Source organism: Heptranchias perlo, unplaced genomic scaffold (assembly GCF_035084215.1).
Source record: "Heptranchias perlo isolate sHepPer1 unplaced genomic scaffold, sHepPer1.hap1 HAP1_SCAFFOLD_613, whole genome shotgun sequence".
Classification (NCBI taxonomy): domain Eukaryota; kingdom Metazoa; phylum Chordata; class Chondrichthyes; order Hexanchiformes; family Hexanchidae; genus Heptranchias; species Heptranchias perlo.
In genome coordinates this window covers 52,501-66,299 of record NW_027139637.1, presented here as the reverse complement: position 1 = coordinate 66,299, position 13,799 = coordinate 52,501, and the positions used below count along the sequence as shown (strand labels likewise).

At 59.4% G+C, this 13,799-nt stretch overlaps 1 protein-coding gene across 1 annotated transcript in view; it reads left to right on the top strand.

The window, feature by feature from the left end:
• The first annotated feature begins 1,182 nt into the window (after positions 1 to 1,182).
• The window catches only part of tbc1d25 (TBC1 domain family, member 25), an 18,598-nt gene continuing 5,981 nt past the window's right edge, over positions 1,183 to 13,799 (top strand). Inside the window, 5 exon segments of the mRNA XM_067980751.1 lie at positions 1,183 to 1,295; positions 8,134 to 8,243; positions 10,561 to 10,715; positions 11,138 to 11,262; positions 13,707 to 13,799. The exon segment at positions 13,707 to 13,799 is cut by the window's right edge and continues 99 nt beyond it. Coding sequence (XP_067836852.1) covers positions 1,248 to 1,295; positions 8,134 to 8,243; positions 10,561 to 10,715; positions 11,138 to 11,262; positions 13,707 to 13,799 — 531 coding nt within the window. The 5' untranslated portion in view covers positions 1,183 to 1,247.

Sequence of the window (13,799 nt, the reverse complement as noted above, 5' to 3'; positions counted from 1 at the left end):
TCCGCAGTCTGCAGCCTTGAATGTCCCTGTGTGCAGAGAGCTCAGGGCAGCCTCGATCTGTGGGCAGGGAGACTCTGTATCCAACCTGGGCTGTACCTGCTCCGGGAGTGTTTGATGGGACAGTGCAGAGGGAGCTTTACTCTGTATCTAACCCTGTACCTGCCCTGGAGTGTTTGATGGGACAGTGCAGAGGGAGCTTTACTCTGTATCTAACCCTGTACCTGCCCTGGGAGTGTTTGATGGACAGTGTAGAGGGAGCTTTACTCTGTATCTAACCCTGTACCTGCCCTGGGAGTGTTTGATGGGACAGTGTAGAGGGAGCTTTACTCTGTATCTAACCCTGTACCTGCCCTGGGAGTGTTTGATGGGACAGTGTAGAGGGAGCTTTACTCTGTATCTAACCCTGTACCTGCCCTGGGAGTGTTTGATGGACAGTGTAGAGGAGCTTTACTCTGTATCTAACCCTGTACCTGCCCTGGAGTGTTTGATGGACAGTGTCGAGGGAGCTTTACTCTGTATCTAACCCGTGCTGTTTTTCGATCAGTGAATTCTCATGTAACTGTTGTGTATTTTGACGAATTGTTCACCAGACGCGGCTGTCACTCTGAATTGAACTCCGAGCACTCGCTTCTGTTTTTAAGGGTAAAATTCAGGCTAAGAGCGATAGTGGAATTTATCTCCAAATTAGACGATTAGAGAGAAGCGAGAACGGGACGAGCGAAGAGTTCGAAAAGAATAAAGATTGGATTGGTCCATTGGTGGATGGAATGGCCCACTGGTGCACCCCCCAATGATTGAGAGGGGCTGAATGGACTATTCCACCCCCCATTGAGAGGGGCTGAATGGACTATTCCAAACCCCCCCATTGAGTGGGGCTGAATGGACTATTCCAAACCCCCCCATTGAGTGGAGCTGAATGGACTATTGCACCCCCATTGAGAGGGGCTGAATGGACTATTCCACCCCCACCCCATTGAGTGGGGCTGAATGGACTATTCCACCCCCCCCCCCCCATTGAGTGGGGCTGAATGGACTATTCCACTTTCCCATTGAGTGGGGCTGAATGGACTATTCCACCTTCCCCATTGAGTGGGGCTGAATGGACTATTCCACCCCCCCCCCCCCCCCTTATTGAGAGGGGCCGCGTGGACTCTTCCATCGGACGGCGCTTCCGGCGGCCGCCCGCCCCGCGGATGTGACGCGATCCGGGGGTGACGTCACTTCGCAGGGAATGTACACAGAGGAGAATGGCGGCGGCGGAGGAGCAGCGAGAGGTCGTTAGAGTCCGGGCCCAGGTAAAGGGAGAGTCGGGGATAGAGAGAGAGTCCGGGCCCAGGGATAGAGAGAGAGTCCGGGCCCGGGTAAAGGGAGAGTCGGGGATAGAGAGAGAGTCCGGGCCCAGGTAAAGGGAGAGTCCGGGGATAGAGAGAGAGTCCGGGCCCAGGTAAAGGGAGAGTCCGGGGATAGAGAGAGAGTCCGGGCCCGGGTAAAGGGAGAGTCCGGGGATAGAGAGAGAGTCCGGGCCCAGGTAAAGGGAGAGTCCGGGATAGAGAGAGAGTCGGGCCCGGGTAAAGGGAGAGTCCGGGGATAGAGAGAGAGTCCGGGGATAGAGAGAGAGTCCGGGGATAGAGAGAGAGTCCGGGGATAGAGAGAGAGTCCGGGCCCAGGTAAAGGGAGAGTCCGGGATAGAGAGAGGTCCGGGCCCAGGTAAAGGGGGAGTCCGGGGATAGAGAGAGAGTCCGGGCCCAGGGATAGAGAGAGAGTCCGGGCCCGGTAAAGGGAGAGTCCGGGGATAGAGAGAGAGTCCGGGCCCAGGTAAAGGGGGAGTCCGGGGATAGAGAGAGAGTCCGGGCCCGGGTAAAGGGGGAGTCCGGGGATAGAGAGAGAGTCCGGGCCCAGGTAAAGGGGGAGTCCGGGGATAGAGAGAGAGTCCGGGCCCGGGTAAAGGGGGAGTCCGGGGATAGAGAGAGAGTCCGGGCCCGGGTAAAGGGGGAGTCCGGGGATAGAGAGAGAGTCCGGGGATAGAGAGAGAGTCCGGGCCGGGTAAAGGGAGAGTCCGGGGATAGAGAGAGAGTCCGGGCCCAGGTAAAGGGAGAGTCCGGGGATAGAGAGAGAGTCCGGGCCCGGGTAAAGGAGAGTCCGGGATAGAGAGAGAGTCCGGGCCCAGGTAAAGGGAGAGTCCGGGATAGAGAGAGAGTCCGGGCCCAGGTAAAGGGGGAGTCCGGGGATAGAGAGAGAGTCCGGGCCCGGGTAAAGGGAGAGTCCGGGGATAGAGAGAGAGTCCGGGCCCAGGTAAAGGGGAGTCCGGGGATAGAGAGAGAGTCCGGGCCCGGGTAAAGGGAGAGTCCGGGGATAGAGAGAGAGTCCGGGCCCGGGTAAAGGAGAGTCCGGGGATAGAGAGAGAGTCCGGGCCCGGGTAAAGGGAGAGTCCGGGGATAGAGAGAGAGTCCGGCCCAGGTAAAGGGAGAGTCCGGGATAGAGGAGAGAGTCCGGGGATAGAGAGAGAGTCGGGCCCAGGTAAAGGGGGAGTCCGGGGATAGAGAGAGAGTCCGGGCCCAGGTAAAGGGAGAGTCCGGGGATAGAGAGAGAGTCCGGGCCCGGGTAAAGGGAGAGTCCGGGGATAGAGAGAGAGTCCGGGCCCGGGGTAAAGGGGGAGTCCGGGGATAGAGAGAGAGTCCGGGCCCGGGTAAAGGAGAGTCCGGGGATAGAGAGAGAGTCCGGGCCCGGGTAAAGGGGAGTCCGGGGATAGAGAGAGAGTCCGGGCCCGGGTAAAGGGAGAGTCCGGGGATAGAGAGAGAGTCCGGGCCCGGGTAAAGGGAGAGTCCGGGGATAGAGAGAGAGTCCGGGGATAGAGAGAGAGTCCGGGATAGAGAGAGAGTCCGGGGATAGAGAGAGAGTCCGGGCCCGGGTAAAGGGAGAGTCCGGGGATAGAGAGAGAGTCCGGGCCCGGGTAAAGGGAGAGTCCGGGGATAGAGAGAGAGTCCGGGCCCAGGTAAATGGGGGAGTCCGGGGATAGAGAGAGAGTCCGGGCCCGGGTAAAGGGAGAGTCCGGGGATAGAGAGAGAGTCCGGGCCCAGGTAAAGGGGGAGTCCGGGGATAGAGAGAGAGTCCGGGCCCGGGTAAAGGGGGAGTCCGGGGATAGAGAGAGAGTCCGGGCCCAGGTAAAGGGAGAGTCCGGGGATAGAGAGAGAGTCCGGGGATAGAGAGAGAGTCCGGGCCCGGATAGAGAGAGAGTCCGGGCCCGGGTAAAGGGGGAGTCCGGGATAGAGAGAGAGTCCGGGCCCAGGTAAAGGGAGAGTCCGGGGATAGAGAGAGAGTCCGGGCCCAGGTAAAGGGAGAGTCCGGGATAGAGAGAGAGTCCGGGCCGGGTAAAGGGGGAGTCCGGGGATAGAGAGAGAGTCCGGGCCGGTAAGGGGGAGTCCGGGGATAGAGAGAGAGTCCGGGGATAGAGAGAGAGTCCGGGCCCAGGTAAAGGGAGAGTCCGGGGATAGAGAGAGAGTCCGGGGATAGAGAGAGAGTCCGGCCCGGGTAAAGGGAGAGTCCGGGGATAGAGAGAGAGTCCGGGCCCGGGTAAAGGGGGAGTCCGGGGATAGAGAGAGAGTCCGGGCCCAGGTAAAGGGGGAGTCCGGGGATAGAGAGAGAGTCCGGGCCAGGTAAAGGGGGAGTCCGGGGAGAGAGAGAGAGTCCGGGGAGAGAGAGAGAGTCCGGGGATAGAGAGAGAGTCCGGGCCCGGGTAAAGGGAGAGTCCGGGGATAGAGAGAGAGTCCGGGCCCGGGTAAAGGGAGAGTCCGGGGATAGAGAGAGAGTCCGGGCCCAGGTAAAGGGAGAGTCCGGGGATAGAGAGAGAGTCCGGGCCCAGGTAAAGGGAGAGTCGGGATAGAGAGGAGTCCGGGCCGGGTAAAGGGAGAGTCCGGGGATAGAGAGAGAGTCCGGGCCCGGGTAAAGGGAGAGTCCGGGGATAGAGAGAGAGTCCGGGCCCGGGTAAAGGGGGAGTCCGGGGATAGAGAGAGAGTCCGGGCCCGGGTAAAGGGAGAGTCCGGGGATAGAGAGAGAGTCCGGGGATAGAGAGAGAGTCCGGGCCCGGGTAAAGGGAGAGTCCGGGGATAGAGAGAGAGTCCGGGCCCGGGTAAAGGGAGAGTCCGGGGATAGAGAGAGAGTCCGGGCCCGGGTAAAGGGAGAGTCCGGGGATAGAGAGAGAGTCCGGGGATAGAGAGAGAGTCCGGGGATAGAGAGAGAGTCGGGGAGAGAGAGAGAGTCCGGGCCCAGGTAAAGGAGAGTCCGGGGATAGAGAGAGAGTCCGGGCCCGGGTAAAGGGAGAGTCCGGGGATAGAGAGAGAGTCCGGCCCGGGTAAAGGGAGAGTCCGGGATAGAGAGAGTCCGGCCCGGTAAAGGGAGAGTCCGGGATAGAGAGAGAGTCCGGGGATAGAGAGAGAGTCCGGGCCCGGTAAAGGGAGAGTCCGGGGATAGAGAGAGAGTCCGGGCCCGGTAAAGGGAGAGTCCGGGGATAGAGAGAGAGTCCGGGGATAGAGAGAGAGTCCGGGGATAGAGAGAGAGTCCGGGCCAGGTGAAGGGGGAGTCCGGGGATAGAGAGAGAGTCCGGGCCAGGTAAAGGGAGAGTCCGGGGATAGAGAGAGAGAGTCCGGGCCCAGGTAAAGGGGGAGTCCGGGGATAGAGAGAGAGTCCGGGCCCGGGTAAAGGGGGAGTCCGGGGATAGAGAGAGAGTCCGGGCCCAGGTAAAGGGGGAGTCCGGGATAGAGAGAGAGTCCGGGCCCAGGTAAAGGGAGAGTCCGGGGATAGAGAGAGAGTCCGGGCCCAGGTAAAGGGGGAGTCCGGGGATAGAGAGAGAGTCCGGGCCCGGTAAAGGGAGAGTCCGGGGATAGAGAGAGAGTCGGGGATAGAGAGAGAGTCCGGGGATAGAGAGAGAGTCCGGGCCCGGGTAAAGGGAGAGTCCGGGGATAGAGAGAGAGTCCGGGCCCAGGTAAAGGGAGAGTCCGGGGAGAGAGAGAGAGTCCGGGGATAGAGAGAGAGTCCGGGGATAGAGAGAGAGTCCGGGGATAGAGAGAGAGTCGGGGATAGAGAGAGAGTCCGGGCCCAGGTAAAGGGAGAGTCCGGGATAGAGAGAGAGTCCGGGCCCGGATAGAGAGAGAGTCCGGGGATAGAGAGAGAGTCCGGGCCCAGTAAAGGGAGAGTCCGGGGATAGAGAGAGAGTCCGGGCCCCGGTAAAGGGAGAGTCCGGGATAGAGAGAGAGTCCGGGCCCGTAAAGGGAGAGTCCGGGATAGAGAGAGAGTCGGGCCCAGGTAAAGGGAGAGTCCGGGGAGAGAGAGAGAGTCCGGGCCCAGGTAAAGGGAGAGTCCGGGGAATAGAGAGAGAGTCCGGGGATAGAGAGAGAGTCCGGGGATAGAGAGAGAGTCCGGGCCCGGGTTAAAGGGAGAGTCCCGGGGATAGAGAAGAGTCGGGCCCGGATAGAGAGAGAGTCCGGGGATAGAGAGAGAGTCCGGGCCCCGGTAAAGGGAGAGTCCGGGGATAGAGAGAGAGTCCGGGCCCAGGTAAAGGGAGAGTCCGGGGATAGAGAGAGAGTCCGGGCCCAGGTAAAGGGAGAGTCCGGGGATAGAGAGAGAGTCCGGGCCCGGGTAAAGGGAGAGTCCGGGGATAGAGAGAGAGTCCGGGCCCGGGTAAAGGGGGAGTCCGGGGAGGGAGGGTGGGGAGAGTGGCCGGGGGAGGAGGGTCTGTGTCCAGGGGAGGGAAGAAAGGGGGGAGGGGGGAGGGGAGATTGTCCGAGAACAGGTCGGGGTGAGAGGGATACCCCACAGGGAGAGGGGGGAGTGGGGGGCTCGGGGGGGGGGGGAGCGGGGGGTCCGGGGACAATGTCCAGGTCCAGAGAAGAACCGAGGCCTTGGGGGGGGGGGGGGGGGGAGGGTCCAGGTGAGAGGTCAAGTCCCGGGCCCAGGGGGTGGGATGTGGGTCCGTCCAGGGTCGGGGTGAGAGAGAAAGGGTGGATTGAGGCGAGGGGGCGAGTGGAGGGAGAGGGGGCAAAGGAATGGGAGGGGGCGGAGGAGAGAGGGAAGGAGTGAAGAGGGGAGTGAGAGTGAGAGATTTCGGGAGAGGGACCCTGGCGGAGCGAAGGGGATGAAGGAGAAAGGCAGATCTGTGGGGCGGGGGGCGGGGAGTGAGGGAGTTCGAGCTCGGTCAGGGGGGAGTTCTCCCCGGGGTCCTGGGGACGATATTTATCCCTCGACCAACATCACTAAAAAAAAAACAGATGATCTGCTCATTTATCACATCGCTGTTTGTGGGATCTTGCTGTGCGCAGATTGTCTGCCGCGTTCCCCACATTACAACAGTGAGCGCACTTCAAAAAAAGTACCTCACTGTCTGTGAAGCTTTGGGACGTCCTGAGGTGGTGAGAGGGGCCGGAGAAATGGGAGTTCCTTTCGTCCCCCGCCCCGGCCCCCTCCGCCCCGGGCCCCCCTCCGCCCCGGGCCCCCCTCCGCCCCGGGCCCCCCCCCCCCCCCCGCCCCCTCCTGCACCTCTCTTGATTCTGTTTGTATTGATCAGTGAGGTAAGCTGAGACACAGGCAGCTGGTGCAACTTCGAGCGCAGAGACCCACAATGAAATACTCGGGACGGACGGAGAAAGTCCAGGAGGGGTGGGGTCTACAGACTGTATATACGGAGAGAATTTGCATCTACATAGCACCTTGTCACATCCTCGGATATCCCCGACCACTTTGCAGCAGATTAATTACCTTTCAAAGAAAGAACGTGCCTTTCTCCACCTCAGGATGTCCCAAAACTCTTTACGGCCAATTAAATACTTATTGCTCTCACTGTAGTAACGTAGGAAACGCAGCAGCCAATTTACACACAGCAAGATCCCACAAACAGCACTGTGATGATGACCAGATCATCTGTTTTTTAGTGACGTTGGTCGAGGGATAAATATCGGCCCCGGGGAGAACTCCCCCCTCCCCCGCTCCCCTTGCAACAGTGGCCCTGGGATCTTTTCCGGCCCCCTCCGACAGGGCAGCGCTCCCTCGGTCCTGGGAGCGTCGGCTCTGGATCGCGGGTCTCGAGTCTCTGGAGCGGGGGCTCGAACCCACGAGCGCCTGACTCGAGGCGTGAGCGAGGCCCGCTGAGGTCACGGCCGACCATGACCGGCATGTGTTCTCCCCCCCCTGTGGAACTGTTGGCGACCTCAGGGATGGCCGATTGGCAGGACGCATCGTGTACACGTGGTTCCAACGTTTGGTGTACCTATTATGCAGAATACAATCTAAACTGTCTTGTATATGTACACGCACAGTACAGGATGCACTGTATTTCTCCAATTCTTTTGCAGGATGTGGGAGTCGCTGGCGAGGCCGGCATTTATTGCCCGTCCCTTGAGAAGGTGGTGGTGAGTCGCCTTCTTGAACCGCTGCAGTCCGTGTGGTGAAGGTTCTCCCACAGTGCCGTTAGGGAGGGAGTTCCAGGATTTTGACACCAGCGACGATGAAGGAGCGGCCGATATATTTCCAAGTCGGGATGGCGTGTGACTCGGAGGGGAAAGTGTACACGCAGTGCGACGTAGCTTTAAATGTACCGTATATATCCAAAGCTGGGGTGAGTCCTCCTGGATTAATTCACCCACTGACAGAACTATCCAGGACAAAGCAGCCGCCTTGATTGGCACCCCATCCACCACCCTAAACATTCACTCCCTTCACCACCGGCGCACCGTGGCTGCAGTGTGTACCATCCACAGGATGCACTGCAGCAACTCGCCAAGGCTTCTTCGACAGCACCTCCCAAACCCGCGACCCTCTACCACCTAGAAGGACAAGGGCAGCAGCACATGGGAACAACACCACCTGCACGTTCCCCTCCAAGTCACACGCCATCGCCGACTTGGAATATATCGGCCGTTCCTTCATCGTCGCTGGGTCAAAATCCTGGAACTCCCTTCCTAACAGCACTGTGGGAGAACCTTCACCACACGGACTGCAGCGGTTCGAGAAGGCGGCTCACCGCCACCTTCTCAAGGGACGGGCAATAAATGCCGGCCTCGCCAGCGACTCCCACATCCCCAGAATGTCTGTTTGAAAAAAAAATGTTCGTCGGCCGCTAAAAGCCGTCTGTTCTCCCTGCGCCAGAAGTGCGAGGGGATGCTGCAGCCCGAGGTGCGTGCGTTTGCCGTCGATCCCCAGATCACGTCCTTCGAAGTCCTGCAGCACATCCTGATGCGCGCCTTCAACTTAAGCAGGTGAGTAACCGGCCGGCGGAGTGCGTCGCACCGACGGTGAGGATTTAGGAGATCGGCAATGGCGCAGAGGCAGTGGAGAAGGTGCGAGAAAGGACGATCGCAGGGCTGAGAGGTTCTAACTATCGGGAAAGGCTGAACAGGCTGGGCTCTTTTCTCCAGAGAAGAGGAGGCTGAGGGGCGACCTGATCGAGGTCTTTAAAATTATGAAGGGGTTTCGATAGGGTCGACATAGAGAAGATGTTTTCCACTTGTGGGGGAGACCAGAACTCGGGGCCATAAATATAAGAGTCAGTAATAAATCCAATCGGGAATTCAGGAGAAACATCTTTACCCAGAGAGTGGTGAGAATGTGGAACTCACTCCCACAGGGAGTGGTCGAGGGGAATAACAGAGATGGATTTTAAGGGGAAGCTGGATGAGGGAGAAAGGGATAGAAGGATAGGGTGATAGGGTGAGATGGAGTAGGGAGGGAGGAGGCTCGTGTGGAGAATAAACACGGGGATCGACCAGATGGTTTCTGTGCTGTAAATGCTATGTAAACCGTGGCTGCCTTTAACGCCCTGGCTTCATTCAGTGGTGTTGGCAGGAGCTCAGTAGTCTGCGATGGTCACGCTGACCCCTCCGACCGTGTTAAGACGCAGTCCCCGTTTCCGACTGTCCTTGTCCGGTGGAGCGACCTGTGTTTGTCAGGGGTCGTAGCGCAAAGACCCATTCGCTGCATGGAAAGAGATTCCCATTTCTCCAGCCCCTCTCACCACCTCAGGACGTCCCAAAGCTTCACAGTCAATAAGGTACTTTTGAAGTGAGGTCACTGTTGTAATGTGGGAAACGCAGCAGCCATTTGCACACAGCAAGATCCCACAAACAGCAATGTGATAATGAGCAGATCATCTGTTTTTTAGTGATGTTGGTCGAGGGATAAATATTGGCCCCAGGACCCCGGGAGAACTCCCCCTGCTCTTCTTCCTATAGTGGCCGTGGGATCTTTTACATCCACCTGAGAGGGGCAGACGGGGCCTCGGTTTGACGTCTCATCTGAAAGACGGCCCCTCCGACAGTGCGGCGCTCCCTCAGTACTGACCCTCCGACAGTGCGGCGCTCCTCAGTACCGACCCTCCGACAGTGCGGTGCTCCCTCAGTACTGACCCTCCGACAGTGCAGCGCTCCCTCAGTACTGACCCTCCGACAGTGCGGCGCTCCCTCAGTACTGACCCTCCGACAGTGCGGCGCTCCCTCAGTACTGACCCTCCGACAGTGCGGCGCTCCCTCAGTACTGACCCTCCGACAGTGCGGCGCTCCCTCAGTACCGACCCTCCGACAGCGCGGCGCTCCCTCAGTACTGACCCTCCGACAGTGCGGCGCTCCCTCAGTACCCGCCCCTCCGACAGTGCGGCGCTCCCCTCAGTACCGACCCTCCGACAGTGCGGCGCTCCCTCAGTACCGACCCTCCGACAGTGCGGCGCTCCCTCAGTACTGACCCTCCGACGTGCGGCGCTCCCTCAGTACTGACCCTCCGACAGTGCGGCGCTCCCTCAGTACTGACCCTCCGACAGTGCGGCGCTCCCTCAGTACTGACCCTCCGACAGTGCGGCGCTCCCTCAGCACTGACCCTCCGACAGTGCGGCGCTCCCTCAGCACTGACCCTCCGACAGTGCGGCGCTCCTCAGCACTGACCTCCGACAGTGCGGCGCTCCCTCAGTACTGACCCTCCGACAGTGCGGCGCTCCTCAGTACTGACCCTCCGACAGTGCGGCGCTCCCTCAGTACTGACCCTCCGACAGTGCGGCGCCCCCTCGGCGCTGCCCCTCCGACAGTGCGGCGCCCCCTCGGCGCTGCCCCTCCGACAGTGCGGCGCCCCCTCGGCGCTGCCCCTCCGACAGCGCGGCGCCCCCTCGGCGCTGCCCCTCCGACAGCGCGGCGCCCCCTCGGCGCTGCCCCTCCGACAGCGCGGCGCCCCCTCGGCGCTGCCCCTCCGACAGCGCGGCGCCCCCTCGGCGCTGCCCCTCCGACAGCGCGGCGCCCCCTCAATGCTATGTTGGGGAGTGTCGGCCTGGATTGTGGGCTCGAGTCTCTGAAGTGGGGGCTCGAACCCACCTCTCAGAGCCCAGGCTCACACCTGGCAGTCCGTGCCACTGGGAATGGCTGAGACAGAGCCCACTCCTTTCAATGGAATAGGAGAGAAACCTTTGAAGCAGGGGATGATACGGGACAGCGGGTTACAGCACAGGCGCGATGGGCCGAGTGACGCCGCTCGGTGTGTTAAACCTACATCGTTCTCTCGTGAAAACTTGTCTGTTCCTTTGCGATTGTTTTGCAGCAAGAAGAATTTTGCCATCAGTTACCTGTCGCAGGACAAACCGAGTCAGGAGGTTTACCTGTCGCTGCAGTCCGACTGGGACCTGGACGTGGCCTTTAGCAGCCTCTCGAAAGCCCACCTGCAGCTCAAAATCGACATCAAGCCAGCTGAAGACAGTGAGTAGCTTGGGAAAGGGCTGCCCGAACCGGAGAGGCCGTTTGGTCATCTCGTCCGGTACCGATCCCGTTTGCTGATCTCGGGGTTTGAGGGAGGAGTGGCAGAGAGAGAGAGGGAGGGGTGGTTGAAGAGGCTAAAATGCAGCCACGGTTCCCGCTCCCGATCGCGCTCTCCGGACGTGTGTGTCGAGAATCTGACTTTGGCGCGATGCCCCCCTTGGTCGAATAGCCCAGCCGCCGGGCTCGATTTGGGCGAGGTGCCGGGAAGAGGGGGGGTGAGCTACCTCTCGGGCCACACCCGGGGAGGTGTGGCCCCTGAGAGGCAGCTCCAGCTGGTACTGTGTGTGTGTGTGTGTGTGTGTGTGTGTGTGTAACTGTCGGGCGTGGGCCCTTTCATTTACTCCGCCCCCCCCCCGCTGCAGGTCCTCTCCTGGAAGACTGGGACATCATCAGCCCAAAGGACGTGATCGGCTCAGACCTCCTGCTGCCAGACAAACGCTCGTTCACTGCCTCTGCCCTGCCGCTCACGCAGACCATTATCTCGCAGGTGAGTGTTTGTGGACGGCCTGCTCCCTCCCGACAGGCCCGCCGAGCCACAAGACCAGGACGCCCCCCCAGGCTTGCTTCCTCCCCTCCCTCCCCCCCGGTCCGTGCTGTGATTACCCTCCCCACCTCCCCCACGGTCCTGCTCTAACATCGGCTGTCTGTCAGCAGTCCCGACCTTCACCTCTGGAAAGCACCCATCTCGATCGGTGCAGTGGGTCTCACTCCTCCACCCCCCCCCCCCCCCCCCCCCCCCTCTGGGTCAGAAGGTCGAGCCCCACTCCAGAGACTCGAGCCCCGTAATCCAGGCCGACACTCCCAGTGCAGTACTGAGGGAGCACCGCACTGTCGGAGGGTCGGTACTGAGGGAGCGCCGCGCTGTCGGAGGGTCAGTACTGAGGGAGCGCCGCACTGTCGGAGGGTCAGTACTGAGGGAGCACCGCACTGTCGGAGGGTCGGTACTGAGGGAGCGCCGCGCTGTCGGAGGGTCAGTACTGAGGGAGCGCCGCACTGTCGGAGGGTCGGTACTGAGGGAGCGCCGCACTGTCGGAGGGTCGGTACTGAGGGAGCGCCGCACTGTCGGAGTGTCAGTACTGAGGGAGCGCCGCACTGTCGGAGGGGCCGTCTTTCAGATGAGACGTTAAACCGAGGCCCCGTCTGCCCCTCTCAGGTGGATGTAAAAGATCCCACGGCCACTATTGGAAGAAGAGCAGGGGAGTTCTCCCCGGGGTCCTGGGGCCAATATTTATCCCTCAACCAACATCACTAAAAACAGATTTCTGCTCATTTATCACATTGCTGTTTGTGGGATCTTGCTGTGCGCAAATTGGCTGATGCCTTTCCCACATTACAACAATGAGCACACTTCAAAAATTACTTCATTGGCTGTAAAAGGGTTTGGGACGTCCTGAGGTGGTGAAAGGAGCTGTAGAAATGGGAATCTGTCCTTTATCCGTCTCCCCACCGTTAGAAGGCTCGTGTTGGCTCCTGACTTTTAAATGTGTTAGCAGAGGACAGATAAAGGAGTGTTTGACGGGACAGTGTAGAGGGAGCTTTACTCTGTATCTACCCTGTACCTGCCCTGGGAGTGTTTGATGGGACAGTGTAGAGGGAGCTTTACTCTGTATCTAACCCTGTACCTGCCCTGGGAGTGTTTGATGGGACAGTGTAGAGGGAGCTTTACTCTGTATCTAACCCTGTACCTGCCCTGGGAGTGTTTGACGGGACAGTGTAGAGGGAGCTTTACTCTGTATCTAACCCTGTACCTGCCCTGGGAGTGTTTGACGGGACAGTGTAGAGGGAGCTTTACTCTGTATCTAACCCCTGTACCTGCCCTGGGAGTGTTTGATGGGACAGTGTAGAGGGAGCTTTACTCTGTATCTAACCCTGTACCTGCCCTGGGAGTGTTTGACGGGACAGTGTAGAGGGAGCTTTACTCTGTATCTAACCCTGTACTGCCCTGGGAGTGTTTGATGGGACAGTGTAGAGGGAGCTTTACTCTGTATCTAACCCTGTACCTGACCCTGGGAGTGTTTGATGGACAGTGTAGAGGAGCTTTACTCTGTATCTAACCCGTGCTGTACCTGCCCTGGGAGTGTTTGATGGGACAGTGTAGAGGGAGCTTTACTCTGTATCTAACCCTGTACCTGCCCTGGGAGTGTTTGATGGGACAGTGTAGAGGGAGCTTTACTCTGTATCTAACCCTGTACCTGACCCTGGGAGTGTTTGATGGGACAGTGTAGAGGGAGCTTTACTCTGTATCTAACCCTGTACCTGCCCTGGGAGTGTTTGATGGGACAGTGTAGAGGGAGCTTTACTCTGTATCTAACCCTGTACCTGCCCTGGGAGTGTTTGACGGGACGGTGTAGATGGAGCTTTACTCTGTATCTAACCCTGTCCCTGCCCTGGGAGTGTTTGATGGGACAGTGTAGAGGGAGCTTTACTCTGTATGTAACCCTGTACCTGCCCTGGAGTGTTTGACGGGACGGTGTAGAGGGAGCTTTACTCTGTATCTAACCTGTACCTGCCCTGGAGTGTTTGATGGGACAGTGTAGAGGGAGCTTTACTCTGTATCTAACCCTGTACCTGCCCTGGGAGTGTTTGATGGGACAGTGTAGAGGGAGCTTTACTCTGTATCTAACCCTGTACCTGCCCTGGAGTGTTTGATGGGACAGTGTAGAGGGAGCTTTACTCTGTATCTAACCCTGTACCTGCCCTGGGAGTGTTTGATGGGACAGTGTAGAGGGAGCTTTACTCTGTATCTAACCCTGTACCTGCCCTGGGAGTGTTTGATGAGACAGTGTAGAGGGAGCTTTACTCTGTATCTAACCCTGTACCTGCCCTGGGAGTGATTGACGGGACAGTGTAGAGGGAGCTTTACTCTGGTGCAGGGTGGGGTTGTGAAGATTACCAGGGCCGGTCTAACTCGCTCTGCGTTCCCTCGCACAGGTCGGTCGGACTATCTCCAGGGTGCAGCAGGTGCTGAGCTGGTCGAGCGGAGAGGAAGACGTCAAACCCTTTAAGCCTCCGCTCAGCGACGCC